This window comes from Anser cygnoides, chromosome Z (genome assembly GCF_040182565.1).
Source record: "Anser cygnoides isolate HZ-2024a breed goose chromosome Z, Taihu_goose_T2T_genome, whole genome shotgun sequence".
In the NCBI taxonomy this organism is placed as follows: domain Eukaryota; kingdom Metazoa; phylum Chordata; class Aves; order Anseriformes; family Anatidae; genus Anser; species Anser cygnoides.
In genome coordinates this window covers 35,469,098-35,496,195 of record NC_089912.1, presented here as the reverse complement: position 1 = coordinate 35,496,195, position 27,098 = coordinate 35,469,098, and the positions used below count along the sequence as shown (strand labels likewise).

The 27,098-nt window shown below is 36.5% G+C and overlaps 1 protein-coding gene and 1 long non-coding RNA gene across 5 annotated transcripts in view; one reads left to right on the top strand and one right to left on the bottom strand.

Annotated features, from left to right (window-relative positions):
• Positions 1 to 26,380, top strand: part of FBN2 (fibrillin 2) — a 189,890-nt gene extending 163,510 nt beyond the window's left edge. For both annotated transcript variants that reach the window (XM_066989051.1, XM_066989050.1), the window contains 20 exons: positions 353 to 469; positions 2,455 to 2,583; positions 2,893 to 3,012; positions 6,261 to 6,386; positions 6,619 to 6,771; positions 7,411 to 7,476; positions 7,763 to 7,888; positions 7,995 to 8,114; positions 9,376 to 9,498; positions 9,900 to 10,031; positions 11,386 to 11,511; positions 14,061 to 14,267; positions 15,568 to 15,693; positions 16,273 to 16,395; positions 16,548 to 16,664; positions 17,335 to 17,463; positions 19,050 to 19,169; positions 20,957 to 21,188; positions 21,907 to 22,066; positions 24,454 to 26,380. In XM_066989051.1, coding sequence (XP_066845152.1) covers positions 353 to 469; positions 2,455 to 2,583; positions 2,893 to 3,012; positions 6,261 to 6,386; positions 6,619 to 6,771; positions 7,411 to 7,476; positions 7,763 to 7,888; positions 7,995 to 8,114; positions 9,376 to 9,498; positions 9,900 to 10,031; positions 11,386 to 11,511; positions 14,061 to 14,267; positions 15,568 to 15,693; positions 16,273 to 16,395; positions 16,548 to 16,664; positions 17,335 to 17,463; positions 19,050 to 19,169; positions 20,957 to 21,188; positions 21,907 to 22,066; positions 24,454 to 24,828 — 2,927 coding nt within the window. In that variant the 3' untranslated portion in view covers positions 24,829 to 26,380. The remainder of the gene's footprint in view (positions 1 to 352; positions 470 to 2,454; positions 2,584 to 2,892; positions 3,013 to 6,260; positions 6,387 to 6,618; positions 6,772 to 7,410; positions 7,477 to 7,762; positions 7,889 to 7,994; positions 8,115 to 9,375; positions 9,499 to 9,899; positions 10,032 to 11,385; positions 11,512 to 14,060; positions 14,268 to 15,567; positions 15,694 to 16,272; positions 16,396 to 16,547; positions 16,665 to 17,334; positions 17,464 to 19,049; positions 19,170 to 20,956; positions 21,189 to 21,906; positions 22,067 to 24,453) is intronic.
• Positions 10,030 to 20,858, bottom strand: LOC106045255 (uncharacterized). Of its 3 annotated transcripts, none has more exons than XR_010827980.1 (5): positions 20,370 to 20,858; positions 17,103 to 17,188; positions 14,318 to 14,366; positions 13,213 to 13,289; positions 10,030 to 11,207 (listed from the first exon to the last, which is right to left on the bottom strand). It is a non-coding gene; the product is annotated as an uncharacterized lncRNA (long non-coding RNA). The 3 variants fall into 3 exon arrangements; XR_010827979.1 differs by lacking the exon at positions 20,370 to 20,858 and adding an exon at positions 17,280 to 19,050; XR_010827981.1 differs by lacking the exon at positions 20,370 to 20,858 and adding an exon at positions 17,292 to 19,050.
• Positions 26,381 to 27,098: the final 718 nt, after the last annotated feature.

The window sequence follows — 27,098 nt, the reverse complement described above, 5'->3', positions numbered from 1 at the left end:
GACTTTGATGCTCAATCCTTTGTACTGATTTCAGATCACTAGTGCACATTAAGAAATGAAGAAGTTTTACTAAGGAAAATAAAAAGAAAGCTTCATGGTACTGCATATGCACTTATTTTGATCTTTACATGTAGCAATAGCTTTTAAAATACAAATGAAAAATAAGTGTCATATGTAGTGTTTTCCTACACATGCCCAGAACTTTGCACACAATGCTGTAAAAATCAGTAGTATAAATAAAAAATGTGACAGATGTTACAGGTTTAGAGTATCGTCACTGCGTGCAAAGACATCACCTTAACAAATACCTGTAAAAATAAATTCTAGCATATAATTTTGTTTCTCTTTGCAGATGTTGATGAATGTGAACGCCATCCATGTGGAAACGGAACATGTAAAAACACAGTTGGATCATATAACTGTCTGTGTTATCCAGGATTTGAATTAACTCATAATAATGATTGTATGGGTAGGTGATGTAATCCAAACCATGCTTTCATTGTGGCTGGGTTAGTATGCCAAGGAGGATGTATATAGTTAAAACTCAAACAGATGTTTCAGGGTGCTAGGGAAGTTAATTGAGTGCAGTAATTGATACAGCTACCAACCCTAGAGGTTAACCATTATTATAATTTTTGAAAATAAATTCAGAATATGTTTTACCATCCAGCTTGAGATAATGTAATCCCTAAAGCTCTTGACCACTGGGGCAGCCTTACAGTTCATTGTCATTTTAATGCAGTCCTCATCCCCATTAGATTTCTTGGGCAATTACAGCAAATGTCCTTGACTACTGGCAAAGTCCATAGGAGCCACTCACAATAAGTTTGAATAATAACATAACACCAGAGTTACCTAAGGAATTTAAAATCATTTCTTTATTTCACCATATTGTTTGAAGCTTGTGCACGGTGTGAAAAAGGAATGAGACCAGCAATAAGAAAGCAAGCACGGCTAATCACCTAAATTTCCTAAGACAAACTCTGCTTACACAGAGGCATTGCTATTTCCTATTCCTTAAAAGTGGAGAACACCAGAATATCTGATAGTTTTGGATAATTTAAATATTTGTGATAAAGAAAATAAAATCTTCCTAGGCTGAAGAACAGACTCATAAGTCTCTGGAGATCCTCTGCCTTGTGCAAAGCCTAAGCCAAAACAGAAGCCTTCAGATTCCTTTCTGCTACAGAATAAAGACAAAACAAAGTCTACCATTTCCTTTGTGGTTCAGGAGAGAACTAAAACATTTTAAATAAGTATTTTAAATCCTGTCCTTCTCCAGGAAAGAGAAAATTCAAAACTTGTTCAAGAAAGAAGAGACTGCAGCCAAAGAACGGCAGTCTTTGCCAAGGAGTTTCTTTCCCATAGCAGTACAGCTGCCAGGCTACTGCCAGGAGCATCCAGTAGGCTGTGCCTCTGAGCATCCTCCAGGCTGTGCCTTCAAGGAGGCTGAGGAGCTCAAGCTGACTCAGAGACTTGGCTTTCGTGAGCTTGCCTCTTGACAGCCTGGAGAGCCCCACATCTTTCTTCCAAGCCATCCCGGTCATTCAGTTTAAGCCCATCCCAATATAATAGTCTGGAAGTATTTGTACTTGTGGAACTGTCACACAGAAGAAATACACTGTGGAATAAACTAGTAACCAGGCAGGTCTGTACTGGCTGAAGCAGAAGGTACATCTTGTACAGGAGCTGGTTCTTAACACTTCTGAAGAAGACCTAAAACCTTTTCAGTAAAATTGATGTTAGTTTTCATCATTCAAATTAAAGTGTTTTACAACAGTGAAGTGTAAGTTGTTCTTACACCGTGATACTTATCCAATCTCCTTGATTTTCATTTCTTAAACTTTCTCATCCGTATTACTCATCTGTAATACATTACTGAATTATGCAGTGTTTCTTTCATTTTGCCTTATTAAAGTAACTCTTAACTAATAAGCATTTCAAACCTCATTTTCAGAACTGCTATGAAGGAGAAAATCTTCCCATGGAAAGCAAATGACATATTCCAAACATTGAAAAATGACAAAGCAGGTTTTAGGGGGGAACTTGAGCACATATAAAATCCAGATAAAGTCCAGAACACCCCATGTTACATTTTCTTCTCTGTGTCTGGAGTTAGTATCATACAGTCAGTTGGCAGTAATTGACTGTCTCCAGATGCAGTAGCTGAGGTAATGCTGCAAGTTTAAAAATTATAATACCCCATAAAAAAGAGTGTTGTTTAAATAGAACATATACCCTAAAGCACTTGAGTGAGAGTTACTTTCCACTGTCAACTGTTCCCTTCTTGCTGCAAGATTTGCCTTTTCCATGGAAATATATGCATTGCAACTTGAGTGTGTTTATAACACTCTGTATATACTGTGCATGCTTACACATTCTAATGGTTAAATTCTTGGAGGGACTCAACTCTCACTTGTGTGTTTTTTTTTGTTGTTGTTTGTTTCTTTATAGATATTGATGAGTGCAGTTCCTTCTTTGGTCAGGTGTGCAGAAATGGCCGGTGTTTCAATGAAATTGGTTCCTTCAAATGTTTATGTAATGAAGGATATGAACTTACTCTAGATGGCAAGAATTGCATTGGTATGTATGATACCACATGGAGATGTTACAGTACTGCTGAGCTGAAATAATACAGCTATCAGCTCCTATGTAGAGGGAAGGATCACAGTCTGAGTATCTAAAAAGAAAAAATAAAAATGACAATGATTTTAATGTCACACAATAGAAGTAACTGGGGCTTGAAATAGTTAATCTATGTGCATTTAAATGTCTTAGAAAATTGGAAGGTACTCTACCATATTTGTAATGAATAACACTGTTTTGTAATGTAAGAACAATGCTGTTAAGAATTACATGATTCTAAACCTTTCCTGATTCTATTCTCCTAAGATACTAATGAGTGTGTGGCACTACCTGGTTCATGCTCCCCTGGTACCTGTCAAAATTTGGAAGGATCATTCAGATGCATCTGTCCACCGGGATATGAAGTAAAGAGTGAAAGTTGTATTGGTAAGGCAAGTTGTAATTGTTGCTTCTAAACAATTTAAAAATTAAAAGTATCTGGCTTTAAAGTAGTTGTACGTACTGATGATTGTGAATTCTGTCCTACTTCAGATCATGGGGAAAGGGCATAAGTAGTTAAAGTCTTCAGGAAGAGATTTTAAAAGTGAAAGACAAGATATCGCCTTGATCTGTATTGTGCTATGTTTTGTACTTTTCATTTCTTCATTGATGCAAACTGAAAAATACTTGGATTTACTTTTCCAAAAAAATGGTGTCCTGTATTTCATGACCCCCCCCCCCTTTTTTTTTTCCAGATATTATTGATAAAACAAACCAACCTGTGTAGTGGATTTATATAATGTTTGAAAAAATGGCAATTATTGTAATGTTGTAAAATAATGGCAATCAATGCATGAAGAAACCTTTGGTCTCACAGGGCTATGACATTTTAAAATCTTTGGATTTGGAAAAAGTTTTGGAATTTATGGGAAAAATTGCTTAAATTGGTTTATTCTAACAATTGTTTTCTGATTTGGTGTTTTGTATGTCTCTCAAGTGCTGAGATCCACAGGGACATGAGAGTACAATAGACCTTCCATCAGTTTGCATGTTCTTGTTTGTTCATAGAACTGTCTCATTTGAACATAGTTCAGGAGCAGTGTCGCATAGTGAATTAAGAGTGGGTGTAGCAGAGATAGAGAAATAGATTCAAGCTACAAGGAGAGCAAAGCACAGGACTGCTGTGAATGTTATTGACATCTAACTATACCATGTGGGGGCACCTGGCAAGAAAGCTGCACGCAACTAGTTTTCGGCAGCTAACCTAGGGGGCCTTAGATTCCTGTGGGGTCAGAGAACGGAATAAGCAACTGCCTGTCCACTGTGAAACGTGGTTCTCAGCTCAAATTGCTGAGGGTAGCTGACACCCCTCAGACACACTCATCAAAATAACTCCCGATAGTAAATGAGTAGCTTGTCCTTGTATGGAATGAAGAAAAGACTAGCAAGCAATTAATGATTTGGCCTATGTTATCCTAACTTTCTGAGTACAGGAACAAAGACCATTGGCCATAGGAACCTTCTTGATTTTTTGTCTTCAACAATAGGATATATTTTCTGAGCCCCAAACCTTTCTCATTCTGTTGTATCACACCATAAGATTAAATTTGCCTGCCAGCTTTATGGTTTCTTTTGGCAGCTGCTGTTCCCATACATTAGCAATTGTGTTTGAGATTCATTCAAATCACCTATGGTTGTAAAATCACGAATATAAAATGAAAGCTTTTGGTTTTTCTGGAGTATCACTGTTCATGACACTGTAGTATCCTGAGAGAAGTCTTGATGGTTTTGACAGTATCAGTGATGGCCAAATAGATTTTTACCCTTAGTAGAGGGTACTTAATTGCATTCTTCTTCATTCTGCCATGTGTCCAGAAGATTTTGAGATAAAATTACCAGACAATGCCTAGAAAATCATATGATTGTAGTAATAATTTGATTAATAATCTGTCAGCTCTTGAAACCTATGATGTTCCCCATTACTTTCTGTTGATCTTAAAAGCAGACATCTTTATAAAAATTCATTACTTCTCTCAGGAAGGTTGGGTACAGCTAGATTACTTCTTGAGCTCATTACTTCTTGAGTGCAAGAGAAATCAAAACAGGTGGGAGCCATATAAAAAGTCTTAGTTTCACCTACACATTTAATATATTTTCTTTTATTTTATGAGGAATGAAGGGGAGAGGACTTGCTTCCATTTTTTGGTTAGCCTGTCCGTCATGGCCACAAAAAGTGTTTCTTCCACTAGTCCTGAGCCACACCTTACAGTAACAATCAGAACTTCAAAAGAGAAGCATTTCAATCCCATTACTGCAGCTTAGCTGCTGAGCTTTGTAAGTTAGCAACTGTCACACTAACTAAGAAATTGATTACTTTTCTTTCACGGAAATAAAGTAGCTCAAAACATGTAGTAGGAATCTTTCCGTGGGAAGTTTCTGTGGAGCTTGGTCACATGCCAGCTTATGCTACAGTGGTTTGCTCATATGCTATACCTATAGTAGCTTCTGAAAAGTGGACTCAAGGTAACATTTTTTAGACTTAACATCAACAGGACCTGTTCCTACCTGACTCCTCCCCTCATACTACTTAACCTTTTCCTGTACAAAAAACTGTTTTTCCCTAGTTGCCTTTTTTGCTAAGTACAGATCAGTTTTCTAAGATTCAGTATAGTACAGAGTCCAACAAGTATCAGGAAAAATGATGCTACAAATTTGTGACTCAGCATCCATGAAGCTTACTTCCATTCCCGCCTGCACTTTGATTTAAGATCAGTGTTGATATAACTGCAGAATGTTTATGCAGCCACAGGTCCCTATAATGTTTCTTCTAAAATCCATTACTAAAAGACTCAGAAGGAGTTGTCCTGCAATTATAGCTTTGGAGAATTTTAAAATACATTTCAGAATGTATTAAATTATAATTACCTTTAGAAATTACTTTACCAAAGAGGGTTATTTCTTCTGACAGCATTTGCAGAACAGAATAAAGTAAAAGATTGCTGATAATAATAATAATAATAAAGTAAAGGTCTATTATTATATTACTTTTCTTACTCTTTGTCTATATAGGTGCAGGATATGCAGCTTGATACTATTTCAGCTGCACAATTTTACAGACCTGTGTAATTTATATTACGCACTCCTTTGCTTTTAGTTTTTAATAATTATAAAAAGATCTTTACTTAAAAAAAAACTGAGTATGCATAGCTATAGTTTCTAATTAAATAGAAAACATTTTTAAATAACATATCGAGAGTGGCCATAGTAAACTGGTAAATATAAATGTGTCTCATAGTCCTCCGTCTATCTATAGTGTCAGTTCAAGAGTCAGTCAGGCAACGTGAAAAAAAAATATATATCTTTTATTCCAAAGAATCCCCAGCATACAGTTTGTTTTAAAATTCATCTTTGGATGTTTTATGCTGATGGGAAAATATTTTTCTTATAAATATATCTCATTCTCTGTTTCAGTCTGAAAGCATTTATTTAAAGTTTATGCTATAAATATGACGAACAGATAACATGATTTGAAACACTCTGATTTGAAAAAGTTAGTGGAGCTTGTTTTATCTTTTGGTTGTTTTATTGGAGGTGTACCTCTGGTTGAAGTTAAATAAATAAATAAATGATGTTTCTTAACCAGTGAATTGATAGTTGATGGGATTCTGATGAAATTTTTCTCATAAATTTTATAGATATTAATGAGTGCAATGAGGACCCCAACATCTGTCTCTTTGGCTCTTGTACAAACACTCCAGGAGGTTTCCAGTGCATTTGTCCTACAGGTTTTGTGCTGTCTGATAATGGACGGAGATGTTTTGGTAAGTTTAACAATTGAGGAAGGTAATAGCTAATTTTAACAGATAACACATACCCTGTGAAAAGGCTAAAAAGGGACTTTGGGAGGCCCATTCCAAATTTTACGAGAGTTGGAAAGTGCATTCAAAATAATAAGAAAAATACAGGCCTAACATCATTCCTTCCAGGACTAGACATGCATTGTTTAACCTGGTAGGAGACATGGGCTCCACATAATTGAGTTTTCTTTTTCAGATACTCGCCAGAGCTTCTGTTTCACTAATTTTGAGAATGGGAAGTGCTCAGTGCCAAAGGCTTTCAACACCACAAAGGCAAAGTGTTGCTGCAGTAAAATGCCAGGAGAAGGATGGGGTGATCCTTGTGAGCTCTGCCCAAAGGAAGAAGAAGGTACACAGGAAGATTAAAGTAACGACTTTTAGCTGGGAGAAAAGGAGAAACACATTTGTGTAGTACCTTTTCAATCAGTAGAAGGAGGGATCTGTTTGGTGTTCTCTCTTACAGCCTTTTGTAGAATCATTCTGAGGTGAACAAATGGAAAAAAATTACACAGAAGAAACTAAAGAAAAACAGCCTGAGTTACTGTTTTGGCTCTGTAGAGAAATGAACTAGTATCCTCCAACTGTATCATGAATCATAGGTCATATACATATCCTGATGGATCTCACCTGCTTTAGGAAAAGCAAAAGAGTAAAATGGGACGGTGCTGAGGATCCCTGAAGTAATCAGCAGTTTTCAGTTCTTGGTTTTCTCCAAGTTCCAAGTGCAGAAAGAGAAAGGCACCAAGCATGTGCACAATGAAGTTGGGCATATTCTAGTACTGCTACTGCTACCCTGCCCTAGAGACAGCGTTGCTTTTGCATCTGGCAAGACAATGTAATGGCCATGATTTAAACGGTTGGGTTTTGAAAAAGGTGGTATAGAAGATACATGATTTTTTATAGGTTTAACCATTTATCCTGATTCTCTTTCTCTCACTTGCTCTTTTCTTTCTTTTTTTTTTTTTTTTTTTTAAATGTACCTCCACAGTTGCTTTTCAGGACCTGTGTCCTTACGGTCATGGGACTATTCCAGGAATTGATGATACACGTGAAGGTAGGTATGCTTTTTCCTCATCATTCAAAATTTTTTTTTTTATATATTTAAAACTAGACTTGGATATTGTAGTGTATGATGGCTTATTCCCCATGGCCCACAGGTTACAAGGGGCTGACTTTTAATAGATGTGGGCCATTATGAGATAGATAAGAGATTACCTTTAAAAATGCATGGGTAGAGACCAACAGAATGGGGCACTTTGTTTTTTAAAAATGCTCTAGTGAGACTTGATACAAAAGCAGATCAGCTAATAAGCGATTACCAATATCTTCCTACCTTTTAGATGTTAATGAATGCCTCGAAAGCCCAGGGATTTGTTCGAATGGACACTGCATCAACACTGATGGATCCTTCCGCTGCGAGTGCCCAATGGGATACAACTTAGATTTCACTGGAGTACATTGTATTGGTGCGTCCCTGTTTCATAAATGCTAAGAATTATAGCACTTGAATTTAAAACATGATTTGAAATGTGTCCCAGTTCTCTTCAGCTTACATTTACTCATTATACACAGATACCGATGAATGTTCAATCGGCAACCCATGTGGAAACGGTACATGCACTAATGTAGTTGGCAGTTTTGAATGCAACTGTCATGATGGATTTGAGCCAGGCCCAATGATGAATTGTGAAGGTATGTTGTCTTTTACTTTTTTTTCCTTTAGTTTCTGTCCATCAGATTATTTTATTCACTAGGCCTTTGGTGCTATAATAACCAGGAGGGAAAAAGTTTCTTTGATTGAAATATCTTATAGGGAAAGCAAGTCATTAATTGATTTAAACATTATTTTTAGTTTATCACAGGGCTTCTGAAATCATGTGTTGTGGTAGTCAATGCAGTGGTTAGCTGTATTTATTGTGAGTCTATTTTGGGGACCCAACAGTTATCATCTTTTTTTTTTTTTCCTCTCCAGCAAACAGCTGAATCAGTTACCACTGCAAAAAATGCCTGAATTTGCAGAGCATTTTTCATAAGTGAGGCAGCTCAGTTATGAACTGACCCATTCATCACAGTTATAGTAACAAATGAATTACATTGAACACAATAAGCTGAAGTCAGACCTCTGGTCCATCTAGTCCTTTATTTCATCCTTCACAGTTGAAATGCTAATTCAGGACAGCATATAAGCATGACTAACAACTTTCAGCAGCTCACTCCTCTCAAGAATATATGGGAAAATATGACGCAGACTGGAGGATGTGTTCCTGCAGAGTGGGTTTAGCATCCATTTATGGATCAGTTGTCCAAGAATCTGTCTAGTACATTCTTCAAACTACTGATACCATCTGCATCTAAAGCCTCTTGTGGCAGCAAGATGCAGAAGTTTACTACTCTCACAACTTAGAGAAGTATTTTATTTCATTTATTTTAAACTAATCCTCTATTAGTTTCACTAAATAAGTTTCATTCTATAAGTTTCAATAAGTTTCATAGTGTGGGGTGTATGTACAATCATTCTATTCTCATCAGATCCTTATCAGGATCCTTCTTAAAAATTTTGTCTTTTACAAATCATGTTTCCTTTCCAAAGCAAGAATTCATTTTCTTATAGTTGAAAAAAGGCTGACATCTGTCATCACACAGAAATACATTTTAAAAATTTCATTTAATAAAAATCTAAAATAGAGCAGTCCCAGCTTGCCATTTTAAGTTCTAGTTTCATATTATTTTTGTAAATATTTTTACGCAGAGTTTTGTTCAGTTTTCTCTGACTACTCATAACCAAGCATCCATAAGTTTCTGGTTTGCATTATATTACATTTCTGATAGTTTTTAGCTGATTATATACATACATGTATATAGTTATAAATATGTAGAAGTGCAGGTATAGAAACTTCTGGGTAATTGTTTTAAAACTTAGTGGAGAATGATGTTTTTGTTCCTTTCTGTTCAGATATAAATGAGTGTGCTCAGAATCCCTTGCTGTGTGCTTTTCGTTGTATCAATACTTATGGTTTCTATGAATGCACCTGTCCAGTCGGCTATGAACTGAGAGAAGACCAAAAGATGTGCAAAGGTAATGACTAAGATATGAACTCCCCACCTTCTATCACCCTGTGCTGGCCAAAGCATACTCCAGACATTTCTGTGCATCTTGTGTTCATCCTCTTAGTGAAATGTAGCAAGCAGCACAGCAGATAATTTACTCCTTCAAAATTCACATAATGCCAGTGTCTAGTGCTTTCTGTGTTCTTGCTGGGGAATGTAAAGACACAAATGTCAAGATGGTGAAGTTGTCCTTCAGCTCACAAAGATTACTTTGACAACTGCAGTTATGCACAACACTCATTTTTTTTTTTTAGTTCTTGTTTGGTAGGAAAGTCTGGATGCACTTTTTTCATGAGAAAGTGCTTGTTGTCTTCAGTAAACGAAGCTACTGGAAGGATGCTCAGATACAAAATAAATGTATTTTTACAGATCTAGATGAATGTGCTGAAGGTCTCCATGACTGCGAATCAAGAGGCATGATGTGCAAAAATTTAATTGGTACCTTCATGTGCATTTGTCCCCCTGGAATGACCCGAAGACCTGATGGAGAAGGCTGCACAGGTAAAGCTTAGAAAAGGAAGAAGACATTTATTGCAATTCCAACAAAAAACAATTCTCTTTATGTGTATATAGTAAACTAGAGAACTGCAGTTCATAAAGGACACTTAAGATAGCTGATAGTGCCTAACGTCTTAAATTTACTTTTTGTTTCAATGTTTGAGCCCTACTTGAAAATAGGTATAAAGAACTAGGAAGTATTTCAGAAGAAAAACTGGTTTTATTTACTTCATTGTACAACAAAATCAGGAAGTTTTTCAGACACTTGGTAGATTTAAAGCATTAAATATCCTCTTTTGAGGACAAAAGAGACCTCATCTGATGAGTACAAAGCAAAGTTATTGTAAATAAAAAGTTAAACTTCCTTCAGCTTTAATACTGTTTATAAATAATGTGGCAGTTCCTTAAAGAATTACAACTGTGAGATTCTGAAACAATATATAAAAGCCACAAAGAGGAGAAGGTGTGAAAACCGCCATACTTCACAATAATTCTCTGTATTTCCTCTATTATTTTTGGAATTGGTTGAGAGTAAAATGATAGCTACATGTTGGTAAATTACACTTTTCTAATGGGTAAAAAACTCAAGACCATTCCGAAGTTCTCTTTAGAAAGAAGTATCTGAGGCTATCATTGGCTCAGAGGAAAAAAAAAAATAAATAAATAAACATACGTCTCAGAGAATGCTTTAAATGAAAATATTTCAAAACAGCATCCCTTCAGCAGCAGAATGACCTCTTTACCGTCTTTACGTAACTTGATGAATTTACTCAGAGGAAAGAATCAGTACTAACAAGAATTTTGTCTTTTTCTCTATTTAATACTGCCTTTAAATGACCTGAGGTTATTTTTCAGTTAAATTTTAAGCATCTGTAGAGGTATTTAATTGCCTACAGTGTCTATGCCATTAGCTATGGAAGAAAATAGACTGGGTTTGTAAAGTGTTTCAGGGAAATGATGTGCTGACTGAATTGTGACTGATTGCAGAAGGAAGTTAAATGTACTCAGACTCCTTCTTAATGATTACAAAGTGAAAATTTGTTACACAAACCATGCTCGTGTTCCAATTTTATTTAAATGCTATTTGCCAGGTAAAAGTTGTGGATAGGACTTCCTCTGCTGCAAGTGTTTTCTGCTTCTTGTTACTTGCAGAGCCCAAAAAGGTCTAAAGCCTTCATCCTAGATGCAGCATATAAGGCATGGAATAGAAGAATATCATTACTAGAAAAGTCTTTCTCACACTTAATCAGTTGTTGATGTTCCACTTCTTGCAAATATTACACAAAATGCTGAATACATTCTGCAAGTCTGACACATCTTCTTGTAACAATAACCTGCATTTGATATTTTTGTAAAGATGAAAATGAATGCCGTACCAAGCCAGGTATCTGTGAAAATGGTCGCTGCATGAATGTCATTGGGAGCTACCGATGTGAATGTAATGAAGGATTCCTGTCAAGCCCGTCAGGCATCGAGTGTCTTGGTAAGTCCCTCCCTCCTTCATATGCATTCCATCTTACATGACAGAGTGTGTCAGTGCTGGGATTTAGAGTGTAAATTGGGGTTCTGATTATCTCTAACAGCTCTCTTAGGTGAAACAATTAAATAATGTTCCTGATTAATTAAAATAATTAAATGATATTAAATGATATAATATTAAATAATGACAGGAATGAGGAGCCTCTTGAGAATGTCAGCTTAATCAAGCTACAAAGGGCCTCACATGGAGGCATCTACATTCCACAGGGCATAAACATGGTGTGGAGCAACACTATCCAGACAAATTATAGGTATTTTTAAAGAAGCAGAATGTAGTTATCTTAGGTAGATGAAAAACTGGGATGCATAGCAAACTGAAGTGTTTACATATTAAGAACATGATTTTAAGCGCAACAATATTGCAACTAGGCATATGAATTTTCTGTACTTTTAATGTAGATAGTGAATATGAATAAAAATATTAGGATTTCACAAAAAAAAAACAAAATTATGTTGAAAAGTTATTGAGGCATGTCTGTACATTAAACACGGATGAAGGGTTTAATATTCATCAACTTATATTTCCTTTTCAATATGTCCAGACTTGTCATTTGCACTATAAAATTGTTACTTTTTTAAAAATCAAACAAAACTGCAGAATCTTAACTTTTTCATGACCAGTGCACAAGTGTAAATACTTAAAAGTGTTTTTTCAATACCAACATGTTAAATTGCAGGAGTATTTAGAACTGTATAAAGAACACCTGCATTAAAACTACTTAGATATTATCTTACCTATGTACTATATAACCAGCTCTCTGTAAGTTGCCATCAGTAGTGTGCTGACGTCATGGCAAAGCAATAATGTATTTCCTAAGTATTTCCTAAGGATTAGGACCAGATGGGAGTGGGACGTTGCAGGCTTTTAACCCCAGCCAGTCATTAATGCTAAGGAAATACCCTGTTTTCATTATTACTTTCTTATATTTTATATATATATATAAATAATGTACATATATATATGCACACACACACACATATTTACATAGATCGTCTTTAAAAAACTATGCTTTGGATTAGTTTGCTCATTGTTGCTTTTCCTTTAGGGCTGTCCAGGTCAGACAAGACTGAAAAATTAGTCTGGCAGAAACAAACTGCATCTTCAGAATTAAAGAACAAACATTAAGTCTTAGATGACACTATTTTAAATATATTGTGAAAACCTTTATATTCTGTTCACGTTAAAGTATATTTCACTTCTCAAATTGGAGACTAAGCATTGCATGGTCTTCAAGTTATAAGGGGTGTAAAGACCTGCCCAGTATACCAACTTACAAGAACAGAAATCTGCTGAGTTTTGCAAGTCATCACAGTGAACATGCTGTCTCACACAAGTGGCACTTCCTGTGAGGACAGCTTTCTCTACTGTAACCAGTTAAGTTACCAGGCACCCAAAGCAATTTTCACCTAAAGTCAAAGATTGCATTTTACCTGATTCATGTGAGAAATCCACAGATTATACTCCTTATACTTGTATACCACATGGTCAGCTTGGTGTTCAAAAATGTACACATTCTTAGGGATCTGAAAGATGTTAACTTTAAGCTTTAAAACAAAAGATCTTTCACTTAAAAACATAAGCATCTGTCAGAGTAGTTGACAATATCTTCATTTTTATTAACAAATATGACAACTGACATATTACCTATTTAGAAGTATCATCTCTTCAAAATCTAGTTTCCATGATCACTGGAAGCTGGGATCTCTCCTCTCTTCATCTGCCTGTTTGAAGGAAACATGCAGGATGTTAATGATTGTATAGTTTCACTCCTCTTTCATGATTGACATGTATTAGTCAAAAGGTTCAAAAGTGAAGGAAAATGGATTAAGAAATGGACAGATTAACAGTATGGCTATATAAAACCATTTTTCCCACCTGCAAAGTAGGAGTGCTGCTTAAAAAGGCTAGCAAATAGCAGACTAGCAGCACTTAGAGACTTCTAAATGCTAAGGATTTTGTCATTTAAATCACATCACAGTATAGATGGTCAGATATACTATTTTTACCAGGAAAAAAAAAATTGAAAAAAAAAACCTACACACACAAACAAAACAGAACAAACAAAAAACAACAACAACAAAAAAGAACAAGAAAGAAAGAAGCCAAAGCCCTAACCCCACTCCAAGTAAATCTGTTAAATGCAAGCTAAACATAGGTAGCTTAAGAGGGAGCTCAGTTTGGCTTGCAGCCTGTTCTGCTATCAAGTAAGCTTGCCAGGGATGCCTAAGGGCACATCCTTCCTAGAAGTAAAAGTCACATTAAGTCATAGAGTACTGAACTTCGGAGATGTCTGGAATAAACTTGGAATGGCAACAGATGTTCAGAAGACATGACAAATCTTTGAAAGGCTAAGTCAAAACAGACTTCACAGACTGGTTGCTAGTAGTCTAGTGCTTGAGAGTTGACAGAGAGCCAGAATAATATATTAGATGCTCAATGGTTCAGATATTTATCTCCTGCTCTTTCTTAATCTCTCCAATTCTTCCTTACAGATAATCGTCAAGGCTTTTGCTTTGCTGAAGTTCTACAGACTATGTGTCAAATGGCTTCAAGCAGCCGCAATCTTGTCACTAAATCTGAGTGCTGCTGTGATGGAGGCCGGGGCTGGGGTAATCAGTGTGAGCTCTGCCCACTTCCTGGAACCACCCAGTATAAGAAGCTCTGTCCACACGGTCCAGGATATACTACAGATGGAAGAGGTATTTGCAGAGATGAAAGGAGGTAGAAAATAGTGAAGGAATACACTTACATGCTTAAGAAAATGCAGTATTCTCTTTGAAGCTCCTTTGAAGAATTTCCTGTGAAACAACAGAGTTTGATTTTTCAAATACTACTGTGTGATCAGAAATTAAAAACACCTTTAAACAGTAGCTGCACCAGGAATACTCACAGCTGTGCAGAATTTTCAGGGTTGGGATCTAAAACAGGATCAACCAGTTCTAAAAGCTAGAAATTATCCCAAAGCTTTTGTGTGCTGAGATGTTACATACAAGGCAAAATGTAACAGCAGTAGTTCTAACTAGCACATATTTTTAAATTTTGGTGAAAAATTTTTATGATCTTACTAATCATAACAAACTTCACTTCTACGATTTTGTTTATTTGTTTGATTTTTTATTTTTTCCTCTGAGTTATCAAAACTAGAACTTGATTACCCAATGAAATAGCAGAAAACTTTCAATGCAGAAAACAATACTAAAAATTGGAAAAATATTTGCTTGTGTGCTCAGGCCCATTTTAAAGAGAAAGAAAGTTTAAAGTTACTATCGGAAGTATAATGATCAGGAACTGTGGAAAAAATGGAAGAATTTTTTTTCCATTCCCAGTAACGTTCCCATGGCATTATACACAATTACAGAATGGCTGAGGTGGGAAGAGACCTCTGGAGGTCGTCTGGTCCAACCCCCCTGATCAAGCAGGGACACCTTTGAGCAGGTTGCCCAGGACCAGCCATGTCCAGGCAGCTTTTGAAGATCTCCGAGGAGGGAGACTCCAAAACCTCTCTGGGCAACATATTCCAGTGCTCAGTCACCCATGCAGTAAAGTGCTTCCTGATGTTTAGACAGAACCTCCAGTGTAACAGTTTGGGCCCCACTGCCTCTTGTCCTGGCACTGGGCACAAAGGAAGGAGCCTAGCCTCTTCCCTTCAGCTATTTATAGACATTGATGAGATCACCCCAAGCCTTCTCTTCTCCAGGCTGAACAATCTCAGCTCTCTCAGCCCTTCCTCGTAAGAGAGCTACACAATTCCGCTGATCATTGTGGTGGCCCTCTGTTGGACACTTTCCAATATGTCCAGCTTTCTGTTGTACTGGAAAGCCCAGAACTGAACACAGTACTCCAGGTGCAGTCTCACCAGTGCTGAGTAGATCATTGGTAGAACCTGGTCTTTTTTCTTTGAATTTCTTATTCAGAAGGAAAACTTAACAAGTGCCAAATTCAAAACTAGTATCTTTTTTTTTTTTTTGAAAGATCATATATTTAATATTTTCCCTACAGATATTGATGAATGTAAGGTCATGCCAAACCTGTGTAGAAATGGACAATGTATCAACACTATGGGCTCCTTTCGCTGCTTTTGCAAAGTTGGCTATACGACTGACATAAGCAGCACATCCTGTGTTGGTAAGATTCAGCCTCTTAATCCTCAATATTTTTTTAGTTGGTACATATTTACACAGTGCAACTATCAGTCTCCCTCTGTAAGCCTTTGAATATCTCTTTATCTCTTAACTCTTTTCTTTCTTTGTCTTCCTAATATGCTTTCTGATTTTGTATTTCATTTTGCAAAGTAGGGAAACAAGCTGTACTGACAATATTCCTGCAGTATAATGAGCATTGAAATATGTTTTCAGCTGTATAACCATGTTGACTGACAAAGCAGCTAGCTCGCTGCTTTGTTTTTGCCACTTTCCTGTTGGTTAACTCATCAAAGTATATCATAGTATGCCTGAAAAGAAATGCTTTGTCCATAGATGAAAATATTAATGTCACTGTTGCTCTAGTGTGTCACTCTTTCAAGAGATTGTTTGCCACAGTAGAGGTGACTCCAAAGTGACAGACACATAGGGAAAGAAATGGAAATGCTGCAAAAATGTAAAACATACTTCTTCTACAAACTTTTTTGTCTTAAATATAGTACTGTTCAGGAAACATCTTTCAAAGAAATCAGTACAGCAAATCTTTAACAGTTTCTCTTTTTAGATCTTGATGAGTGCTCCCAGTCTCCCAAACCATGCAATTTTATCTGCAAGAACTCAGAAGGGAGCTATCAGTGCTCATGTCCTCGGGGCTACATCCTTCAAGAAGATGGAAAGACATGCAAAGGTAAAGGAAGCTATACACAGTAACTTTAATTTTGTTGCACTTTGACTTAAAAGGAAATAATTTTGAAGTGTGATTTTTTTTTTTGCAAGTTAGACTAAATGTACTTCATATTTTTTGACTTTTGTTAAGACAACATCATCTCTTACTTTCAGATCTTGATGAATGTCAAACCAAACAACACAATTGTCAGTTTCTCTGTGTCAACACCCTTGGAGGCTTCACATGCAAATGCCCACCTGGTTTTACTCAACATCACACAGCTTGTATTGGTAAGAAAAACATGAATTTTCTTACATTAATTTTTTCTATAAGAGGAACATTCTCAATTCTTACCCTTTTGCATCATATAAACAATAGTAATACAGAGCAATAATGTCAGCAGTCCAGAAAACAGATTTTGAAAAGCAGCAATTACAGCTAAAGAAATATCAAAGTATATCCACCATTTGTATTTTCTTGCTTAGTAAAAAGTTATATATATTTAATACATGTTATTATATGCTAAGTATAACCACATGGACACAAAGGAGTAGAGTATTAAAATCTGATTTAAAATGTAGTTAAAAGAAAAACAGACTGCCTTTTCTTCTTTAATAGATACAGATGTCTTTAGATCTTAAGCACATGTACGAATCTTGCCAACTGAAACTATTTTAGTTAAGCTAATACGTAGGTGCAGCCTTTTTCCACTGTCAGCAATTACATACCTGGGTCTTTCACACTCATAACTGAATTACAACCTCTGCTTCCAACTTATTAAGTACTTTTAGCTCTGCATGAGTCATCAGGTCATCTGAAATTTGAGTACGGAAAATAACATTTTTAAAATAAATTTTTGCATCTCTTTGGTTTTCAACCTCTAAGGAAGTGTTATATGAACATACCTAATGTCTTACCCCAAGGTAAGATGCTAACCTTCTTCTCTCTGCCCTGTTAAAGATAACAATGAATGTGGTTCTCAGCCATTGCTTTGTGGATCAAAAGGAATTTGCCAAAACACTCCTGGAAGTTTTACCTGTGAATGTCAAAGGGGATTTTCTCTGGATTCTACTGGATTAAACTGTGAAGGTAACTAGTAAAAGTCAAATTCTTTTATGGTGCAAATTCTTACCTCTGTGTCTAGGGAATCCTATGATGTCAAAGACAAATCACAGTCATAAAACAGAGAAGCAGACATAGTGAAAGTACATACCAAAAATAAATAGGAGTGTATTTGAGGAATTTAAAACATAAATGTATGTAAGAGCATACTGTCTAACTCTTTGTTTACACAAGTTAGAAAAAAAAATTACTGTTTATCTGAACTCTCAAACAACTCTTCCCAGATTGCTTTCACCTTCACATAGGTTTATGCATCAGAAAGTCTGGTTATTTTTTCTTTTTCATTTCCATGTACTCTAAAAGGAATCTTGCTACTTTTTTTTTTTTTTTTTTTTCCTTTCAGCTAATTGTAATCATCTGCCTGAAGGTATCTAAGATCAGATTCTAAATTCCATACTTTTATCTCTCCTTCTATAGCTTCATTTCTCTGTGTTGGCCCAAAAGGGAGCCCCGGTCATGAAATCTATATTTGAGAGTTGCAGTGTCTTTAGTTGGTCTCAGATACTGTTAAACAAAAAATTAAAAGGCAAGGGTGTAAGTGCACAGATTTATGACATCTCAAAATGTCAGCTACCTTGACAAAAGGATTTAACAGGAATTGATATTTGGAATGCATTTCTAAAGTAACAATGCAGAATTTGCCCATCTAGAAGTTTTAGAAAGCATTATCATCTGTCAGGTTATTTTATCCTCTTCAAGCACATACATCCATCTTGTGTACTTTATCCAGCACTAAATTACACATACCAAAGCATTCACAAGATAGGTACATAACTAGAACATCAGAACTGCTCTATATGTTTTTACTGATGAAAGCACAAGTTTCAGTTCCTGGCAGTAGTTTTCTAGACCTCATGTTTTGGGACAATCCAGTTCCATGGAATTTGTGGACAACTGTGTACAACTAGAGTGTAACTTAGAATCTGTGGTGTCGTGTACAATTTCTTATTTTCTATTAGCATTGTATACTGTACCTTACACATTGGGGTGCTTACAGTGGCTTGGTATGTACTTATTTCTTATAGCAGACACTATTTCTAATGACCAGATTTTTACATTTTGGTTTTAATTTATGGGTTTTTTCTTTATTTACACATTCATCAGAGACTTTTTAGATGGCTTTTTAATTGCAAAGGTGAACAAGTGCACTACAGACAAATTTAGTATGTGTTCCTCACATTCAAACACTTCAGAATGTGCCAGGAAACTGAAGTCCTACATAGTTGGTTTAGCAACTGAAATCCAAAAACATTCTTGTTCTCAGTATTACATCAAAGCAACATCGTGTGTGATTAGGGGTAGTGTTTCTTTTCCAAATCTGAGTTAAAGTTTTGAAAGCTTTAGTTGGATTATTGATAGATACAGAGAACACTGCATAAATTTGAGCTTCAGACCTTCCAAAAAAAAAACCCTGAACAGTGCTGCCATCTTAGAACAGTATTCCTCTGTCATAAATATGGGTGTTTAGGCGATTATTATCAAAGTGAGTAACATATTTTGCAACATGTATATTGATGTGTTCTCTCTGTTCTACTTCTCTCCCCAATGCAAAGATGTGGATGAATGTGATGGAAATCATAGATGCCAGCATGGCTGTCAAAACATCCTGGGTGGATACAGATGCGGATGCCCACAAGGGTATATACAGCATTACCAGTGGAATCAATGCGTTGGTAAGGAAACAAAATGCATAGGAAACATTTAAACAGCAAAGTTGTCATAGAGATTACAGTGACAACTGCCAAGTAAGGGCGAGAATGCACAGGACAAAGGATATGCAGACAGGTCTTTTCTCTCTCTCTCTTTCCCCTTCTCTCCATCCACTTACTACTCTTAATGTAAATCAATGACAGATGGTGATGAGAAAACTCACTCAGCCTGTTAAAACTCTGTGTGACAAGGTGTTTTTCTTAGTCATTCTATGTTCTGACTCCGTTGTCCTCAAGAAAATCCCCATCTTAGAAAGGTGTAAAGGCTTTCATTGAATTCCTTCAGGCTTGATATACATACCTCTCTTGAAAAAAAGAAAAAAATATCCTACATTTCATCAGTAAGAATCAGTCAACACCATTAGCATTTTGAGAATACCACAGAGTAGTATTAATAGTGAATAGGAAGAAAAAGATACCAACATAATCATTCCAAAATACAGTGTTACGGCTACCAGTAGTTCACTGGGCAGAGAACAGGGACAAATGAATCAGCTCAGCAGTTTTCTATATCTGGCTGATTCAGTCCATCTTTTTTTTTTTCTGCATTTCATGAACTAAGCCAAATCCCATACCAAACAGAATGTAGGAAATTAAAAAAAACAAAAATAAAAAACAACACAGCCAAATAACCCCATCCTGTACTTTTCACAAAGTACCATAACAACATATTTAACTTTTCAAGTTTGCTTTCATGGTTTTACCTCAATGGTGTCACAATAAGAGGATAGCTGTGAGCCCTGCCGTAGATCTCTTATAGGCTGATCTTAATGCCCTTATATTAGATATCAAAATTAGTTTATTACACCCATTTTACACTAAATAGCACACCAGGCAGTTTTTCTGAAGGCGCAGCCACCAGCATCACTCCTTACTTAGTACTGCTCTTCAACAAAGAAAGCTAATGAAGGAGGTAGGAGTGACAGGAAAACACAAGTAGCAACTCCCACAAATTTCCAAAACAGCTACGGTCTCTGAATGTAGAATAAAGATAGATATTCCTCAGAAGAACATGTCTTCTAGTAACTGCAGGCAAAAATGGTAAAGCATGCACCAATGATGCTGGAGATGAAAACTGTACCTTGGTAAGGTAAATAAAATAAGCAGCATATTTGCTAATTATCAAATGCATAATCTTTCAATACAACCAGCTACTTTACTTACTCATTTTTCACAAGATAACCTGGAACTAAATCCATCAGACTGACTGGAGGATCTTCCCTTTATATGCCCATAAAGTGAAGACAATTCTTGCTTCTCTCTTCCATCTGGAGTGGCTGTTCAGTTTGTCTTTCCCCTCACAGAGCCTGCAGGTTTCTACTACAAGTAGGTAGTAACCTCACCCCATCTCTGGGTGTCCATGAACACTGTCATGGTTGAAGTATGACTGGAGTTCCAGTTCATTTCTCTTCTGTGGATCTTGCATGGTAGGAATGTACCCTGCCAGGAGAAAGATTATTGATAAGTACCCCGAAGCAAAACAGGAGACATGCCTTGAAGGAAAGGGAAGCATTGAGGGAATATAAACCTGACAGTAACAGTATCCTAAAACATCTTTATGGTCCAGATACATATGTCTGGAATTTTTGCTAGTGTACTTTTACTTTGGGGACCACATCTTTGTAGGGTAGTAAGGTCAAGGATGTAGCAGAGCCCTAGGACTTGCAGATATTCTGATTTGTTACCTACATCTTGCCTGTCTGATCTTTGTCCAGATTAAAGATACCAATGCACATTTGTTTGCTTACTAGATGAAAATGAATGTTCCAATCCTAACACATGTGGCTCTGCTTCTTGCTACAACACACTTGGAAGTTACAAGTGTGCCTGCCCTTCTGGATTTTCTTATGACCAATTCTCCAGTGCATGCCATGATGTGAATGAGTGTTCTTCTACCAAGAACCCCTGCAATTATGGTTGTTCTAACACTGAAGGTGGTTATCTTTGTGGCTGTCCACCAGGCTATTACAGAGTTGGACAAGGGTGAGTATCTCACATAGTCATTCATCAGAGACACATTCAGAGGGTGACAAAAAGTCTAGGCAGTAATTTGAAGAGCAGAGGTGCAAATGAAGGAGAGGTTAATAAGTCATGGTTTTTTCTACATTTCCTGTGCACAATGTACACAAGCTGTGCACAAATACCTGTAATATTAGGGAAAAAAAAAAAAGACACATGTCTGTACCTGCAGCATGACACTCATTTGAATTCTAACATATAAACAGCATTACATAGTTAGTGCTGCTTTCTCCACCGGTATGAGCACAAAAACTCCAGGTCTGCTCAGTGAGGACTGTTACTGCATAAGGATAAGTATAATCCTCACTGAGTTAATTAAGAGATTTAAGCCATACTGGTCAACCCAAAATGTTAAACAAATTAACATAATTCTGGTAGATGGTAAATGCTAAAATCTTTATTTCCAAAGTCAGGGCAGGTTGGGTTTGTTCTGTTTATTCACGATACTTGTGAATGAAAATTAGAAAAACCTACAGACCTTCAGCCAGCAGTTGCATTTCATTCAGTATGTGAATGTATTTCATTCACTAGTGTGAAGAAAATTAATTCACAGTCATCCTGGTGAGGAAAGAGAAGGGGACGGGATGCTGGCGCTATAGTACAGATTACATACACTCACTTTCCATTTAACTGGACAGTTCATAAAACTGCAAGAACTAAAACAGCTGCTTTTATCCAACAGTCACTGTGTCTCAGGGATGGGATTTAACAAAGGCCAGTACCTGCCACTGGACGGAGATGCTGATGAAGAAAATGCTTTATCCCCTGAAGCATGTTACGAGTGCAAAATCAATGGCTATTCAAAAAAAGAGAACAGGAAAAAGAGAAGTATTAATGACACGGTACGTACCAAGATAAATAAACACAATAATATACTTCAAAGTATTTTTAGAGATTAAATATTCAAAGCTATCAGTAAGCTGAGGGAGTTTTACTACAGGCCACATTCAATAGCCAAAATCTTCTTTTTCCTGTCCCCACAGTGATTTCTAGACTTGTGTCTTGTTGGTGGGAGTGGTGTGACAGGAAGACATCAGCAGTTATGAACAGCAGAAATTTTTTAAGCCTGTAGAGTCTTCTATAGTCTGAGATGTGGTGTAGTTCCTCAAAATATCTCAAAATCAGGTTTCCTGTAATTACAGAGAGCTACGACAATGGTCATTTCTGCAATCTGTTCTGCTGAAAGGAGGAGTTTGGATAGTGTTGTATGGTCTCAGTCAGCTAAATAGATCTTCTTGCAGATTAAATTGAAGCCTCTGTTCCTGGTTGCTCATAATTGTGGGGGACTAGAGTCCATGACCTAGCTGATACCTACATGACAACCTAGCTTAAGTCCTACATTTGCAAAATTGTTGAGGGTGTTAGACATTACACGATTTTTTTTTTCTTAGTGCCTTTTTAGGCTTATATGGGATGTTCATGAAAGGCAAGCCCTAGTATTTATGCCTAGTATTTATTTTAGACACTTTTTTTTTTGATTTAAACAAGAATATACCTGTACACCTGTTACCTGCATTGTCTGCATGATAGGCTGTTGTCGTGTAGCATTAGCTCTGGTCTTGAAATCTGCAGTAATGGGAAACTGACTAGGTGGGGGGAGAAATTTTCCTTCAGTAATGCAAGTGCTGTGTAATGCAAACAGGCAAAATGCAAACTCAAATAAAATGGTGAAGTATGCTGAACACACAAATTACATTGAAGGAATGAGGAAACAAGTTTCCTTTCTAAAAGGATAAAAACTTAAGATGATCGTGAGTACACACTACTTCTCATGACAGTTGCCATCAAAGCCAGTTCTGATATTGATAGAGTTTCTAAAGAAGACAGCAGTTGTGTAACTAACTTCTGCTTTGGAGCTTAAAAACTAAATGTTTGATTTCCCCCCAGAAACACACCTCACGCAAATACTGCTTTGTCCTTCCCACCCCACTCCTACTGTTCCAATCTGAATTCTCTGGTCAACCCACCACAGAAATACCGGGATGTTTTTGAAAAACACTTCTTCCATTGCACAGTTAATTTCATATCTTGTTCAGAATTATTATATCTTGTTACTACATTTTTTAGCAGCAAGCTTTCTTGCTGCCTGAGAAGCAAGAGTGGAAGATTTCACATCCATAAAACTACAGGGGGAAAAATAACAATCTCACCACTAACGATGTGTATAGGGTGTGGTATTTAATACTCTTCTGTACTTGCCCCCATCACAATTTTTCCTTATTTTCACCATGTGTTTTTAATTACATTACATAGTAGTACATATACATAATCACATTTGATTGGGATTCCCTCAGAGAGAGAAAAAATCCTTTCCAATATTTGAAAGTGCAAAAGGAATCTTGACAAGTAGGCTAGATAACCGACTTAGGTTTCCTGAAGAAGACTAAGGCCTATGAACCATTCTGTGTATTTTAGGTCGGAGTGCTTTTAAAGCTGTTCTTTGTTAGATGGCTTTTGTAGGAAAGCACTCATTCTCAACCTCCCACCCCCAAGTGTGTTCACAGCTCACACCTCATGTGTAGCAGAACTATACTGAAGCTTACATAAAAAAAAACATATGACTGATTTGTCAGAAAAACAATGCCAGGACATTCTTCTGTACTCTTCTCGGTGGTGAAAGTACAATGTAATTGAACATGACATACCAGCCCTTTTTGTAGAATACAAACAATACAGGAGTACTCTCCTTGCTTCAGTTTCCATTTTTATCATCGTACTTCATCACCAAATGCCAAGCCTGTCTTTTTTAGAAGCCAGGATTGATTGAAACAGTTTTATCAGAAGTTTAGGGAGTTCTTATGCAGTACTGTGTCAAGACTCCTGTTCTGGTTCTGTAATGTTCCACGCTCACGTTGATCATAAGAACAAGATTGTGCCTCATTTACAGTCTTCACTGCAGTACTAAACATATGTCTCTTCTTTACATGGGCTTTTTGCAAGCATGAAGTTAAACAGATTCTGAAAAGAGACTGAAATCTGAGCCCTCTCTATAGACTTGATGCTGTAACTTTAATTATCCTGTTAAGCCTGTGAGAGAAGCCCTTAAGATTTACAGGGTGTATTATATGGAACCAAGCAGTTCTCCCAGCTGGAAAGGATTTACAATGGCTTCTTTAACCACTAGAGTTTGAGAAATGCAGAAACTGTTACTAATCACTTACTCTTCTGTCAATGCAAGTGAATATCTGTTTCTCTCCTGCTCTAAACATCCTTTCCTCCTTTACTTCAGATTGAGCAGATTAGCTTGGAAAGTCTAGACATGGATAGTCCTTTGAAGATGAGAGTCAACATTTCCAGGCTTGACAACAAGGAGCACATCCTAGAACTCATGCCAGCCATTGAGCCTCTTATCAACCACGTGCGCTACATCATCTCACATGGCAATGATGATGGCATCTTTCAAATCCATCAGAGGGATGGACTCAGTTATTTGCACACAGCTAAGAAAAAGTCAGTGCCTGGAACGTACACACTGGAAATCACTAGCATTCCTCTATATAAGAAAAAGGAGTTAAAGAAACTGGAAGACAGCAATGAGGACAACTACCTCCTAGGAGAGCTTGGGGAAGCTCTCAGAATGAGGCTGTGGCTAGAACTCTACTAGCCATCTTCCAGGCTGAGTCCAGTTCTTCAGTCACTTCTGTTCACCTATTTACCCACCTGAACATATCTGCTTTTCAAAGGCTTTGAAACAGTCACTGACTTTTGGGGGAGGAAGGGAGAAGGGAAGACTTCTTTCTCTCCATCCTGCTGAGACTGCAGAACCACCCTTGCAGGAGGGGTAACTTGTGGGAATCATGGTTACTGTATCTTTTATATAACCTCAATTTAAAAATATATTAAAAAGCTAAAGTTCAAGAGATCATCATATGGCACTAAATGGCACAAAAAATGTGAGCTATTTTTTTTTCCTGTTAGCAGTCTGTAACACTTTGGGTATTTTGCTATAGTTCCTAATTAAAAAAAATATAGATGTTTATTTATTTTTAATGCAGTAATATATGGAGAGAATAACAAATTATGTAAACAAAAAGGGAAACATGCTTGTTTTTCTTTAGATTTATAAATTTGAACTATAACATTTTAGAGGTACTTTCTTTTTTTTTTTTTAAAAAAAAAAAAAAAAGATTTGAAAGATGTTTCCTTTTGTACTTGTGCCAGTCATCCAGATAGTATATAAGCAATTTTTAAATTTATCAGAGTAGAAAGAGCACTGTGATACATCTTCTGGCTATTCTAAAGTGCTCTAGTGAAACTTGAGTATTCAAAAAAATAAAGTCTTGAAGGACAAGAATTGCAATACTAGTCTCAGCAAAGATCATATTTCACAGCAGGTCAATAGGATTGTATTCTGAATCAACCACATCAAATAAAGTAAGAGGCACAACCACTGTAGCAAAATACCTTGACTGCTTTTAATACCATTAGAATTGCAGAACCAAACTGTACTGTACTTCCTTTCAATAACCTCAAGGAACCACACATGCTACCACACCTCATTCTCAGAAAGGGTGCTCTACATACTTGCATTACTGTAGGCAGCTGAAGAAAATGTCACTCTGAAGGGGACACATGATGTTTCATGCTGTTTGGTGCTGGCTTGAATTAATGGTACATTTAGTAAAAATTGAGAGCTGTATCAGGACTGCCATATGTGCAAACTAATTATGCAGTGCAGACAAGGAAAATGTGTATTTGAAATCCATTTTTAGAAGTTTCATTAATACTGTAGTTATACACCGTACGCCTCATTTTATCATAGCTTATTTTGTAAGAACGATGTGTGTACAATGAGTTGACATTTAGTTTACTTTAGTAATTTTTTTTTAATGTTGTACCATTATGTGTTAAGTGTATGTCTCAATGGTGCTTTTTTTGACAGCTGGTGCCTGTAACTAGTCATGTAACAGAATCTCAGATGTGAAAATAGCCAAAGCACATGCTGACTCCAGGATTGTTTCAGTCGCCTATCAGCGCTGACCAAAGATTAGTATCAAGTTATACTCAGTGGTTTTTCTTTACTTTTGTTCTTATGGGGATTTTTGAAAAAAGAAACATTGTACATTTTTATTAAAATGTTTTTAAGAAAAAAAGTTTTGTTTGTAGGTCTGTATAAGTATGACACCACTTCTTGCAATAAAGCTTATTTTCGGGTAGTTTTTTTTTTCTGAAATGTCTGTATTCTTTACAGTAAATAAGCATGCAATTATAAACTTGAAGGATTTCAGAGACAGAAAAAGGAGGTGGTATGGAGCAAGGGCTTCTTCACTTACAAATAAGGTTATACAGCATTTGCTGAATAAGTTTATCAGCACAGAACCTAAACAGCAATTAAACTGTCCTTAGGCAATTAGAACTCTGCATCAATTACCTCAAAAACAGTTATCATGCATTATGTTCTGTGAGGCCAGTCTTGAAAAAGATTACACATACCCATGTAATGAGGGTTGTAGGACCATCACAATTTAAGTTTGACAATAGAGCTCTAAAAAACTTCCAGTACATTTAAGAGTGTAAAAAACCACCATCCTACCTGAATACTGAAGAATATGTTAAGATCATCAGTGGAGGTACTTTTGCTTGTTGGCAGTCCTTTCTTTGAATGCCCTTAATTAGGTACACAGTCAAGCTGAAAAAAATGCAAAAATGTTTTTTTTTTTATTCAAGTATTCAAGGTTTCCACAAAGACCTCTCTAAGAAATCTACACTGTCTTTTTATTCCATTCTGGATTAAACTGGTGATCATTTTTAAGTAATAGCCAATACTGAATGTATGATTTTGTCATAGCAGTAATAGCCAGAGAAAGGGAAATCAGAAACATTGGATTAAACATTGAATCAAGATGTGCAATGTCCTGTTTTAGATGTTTAGGC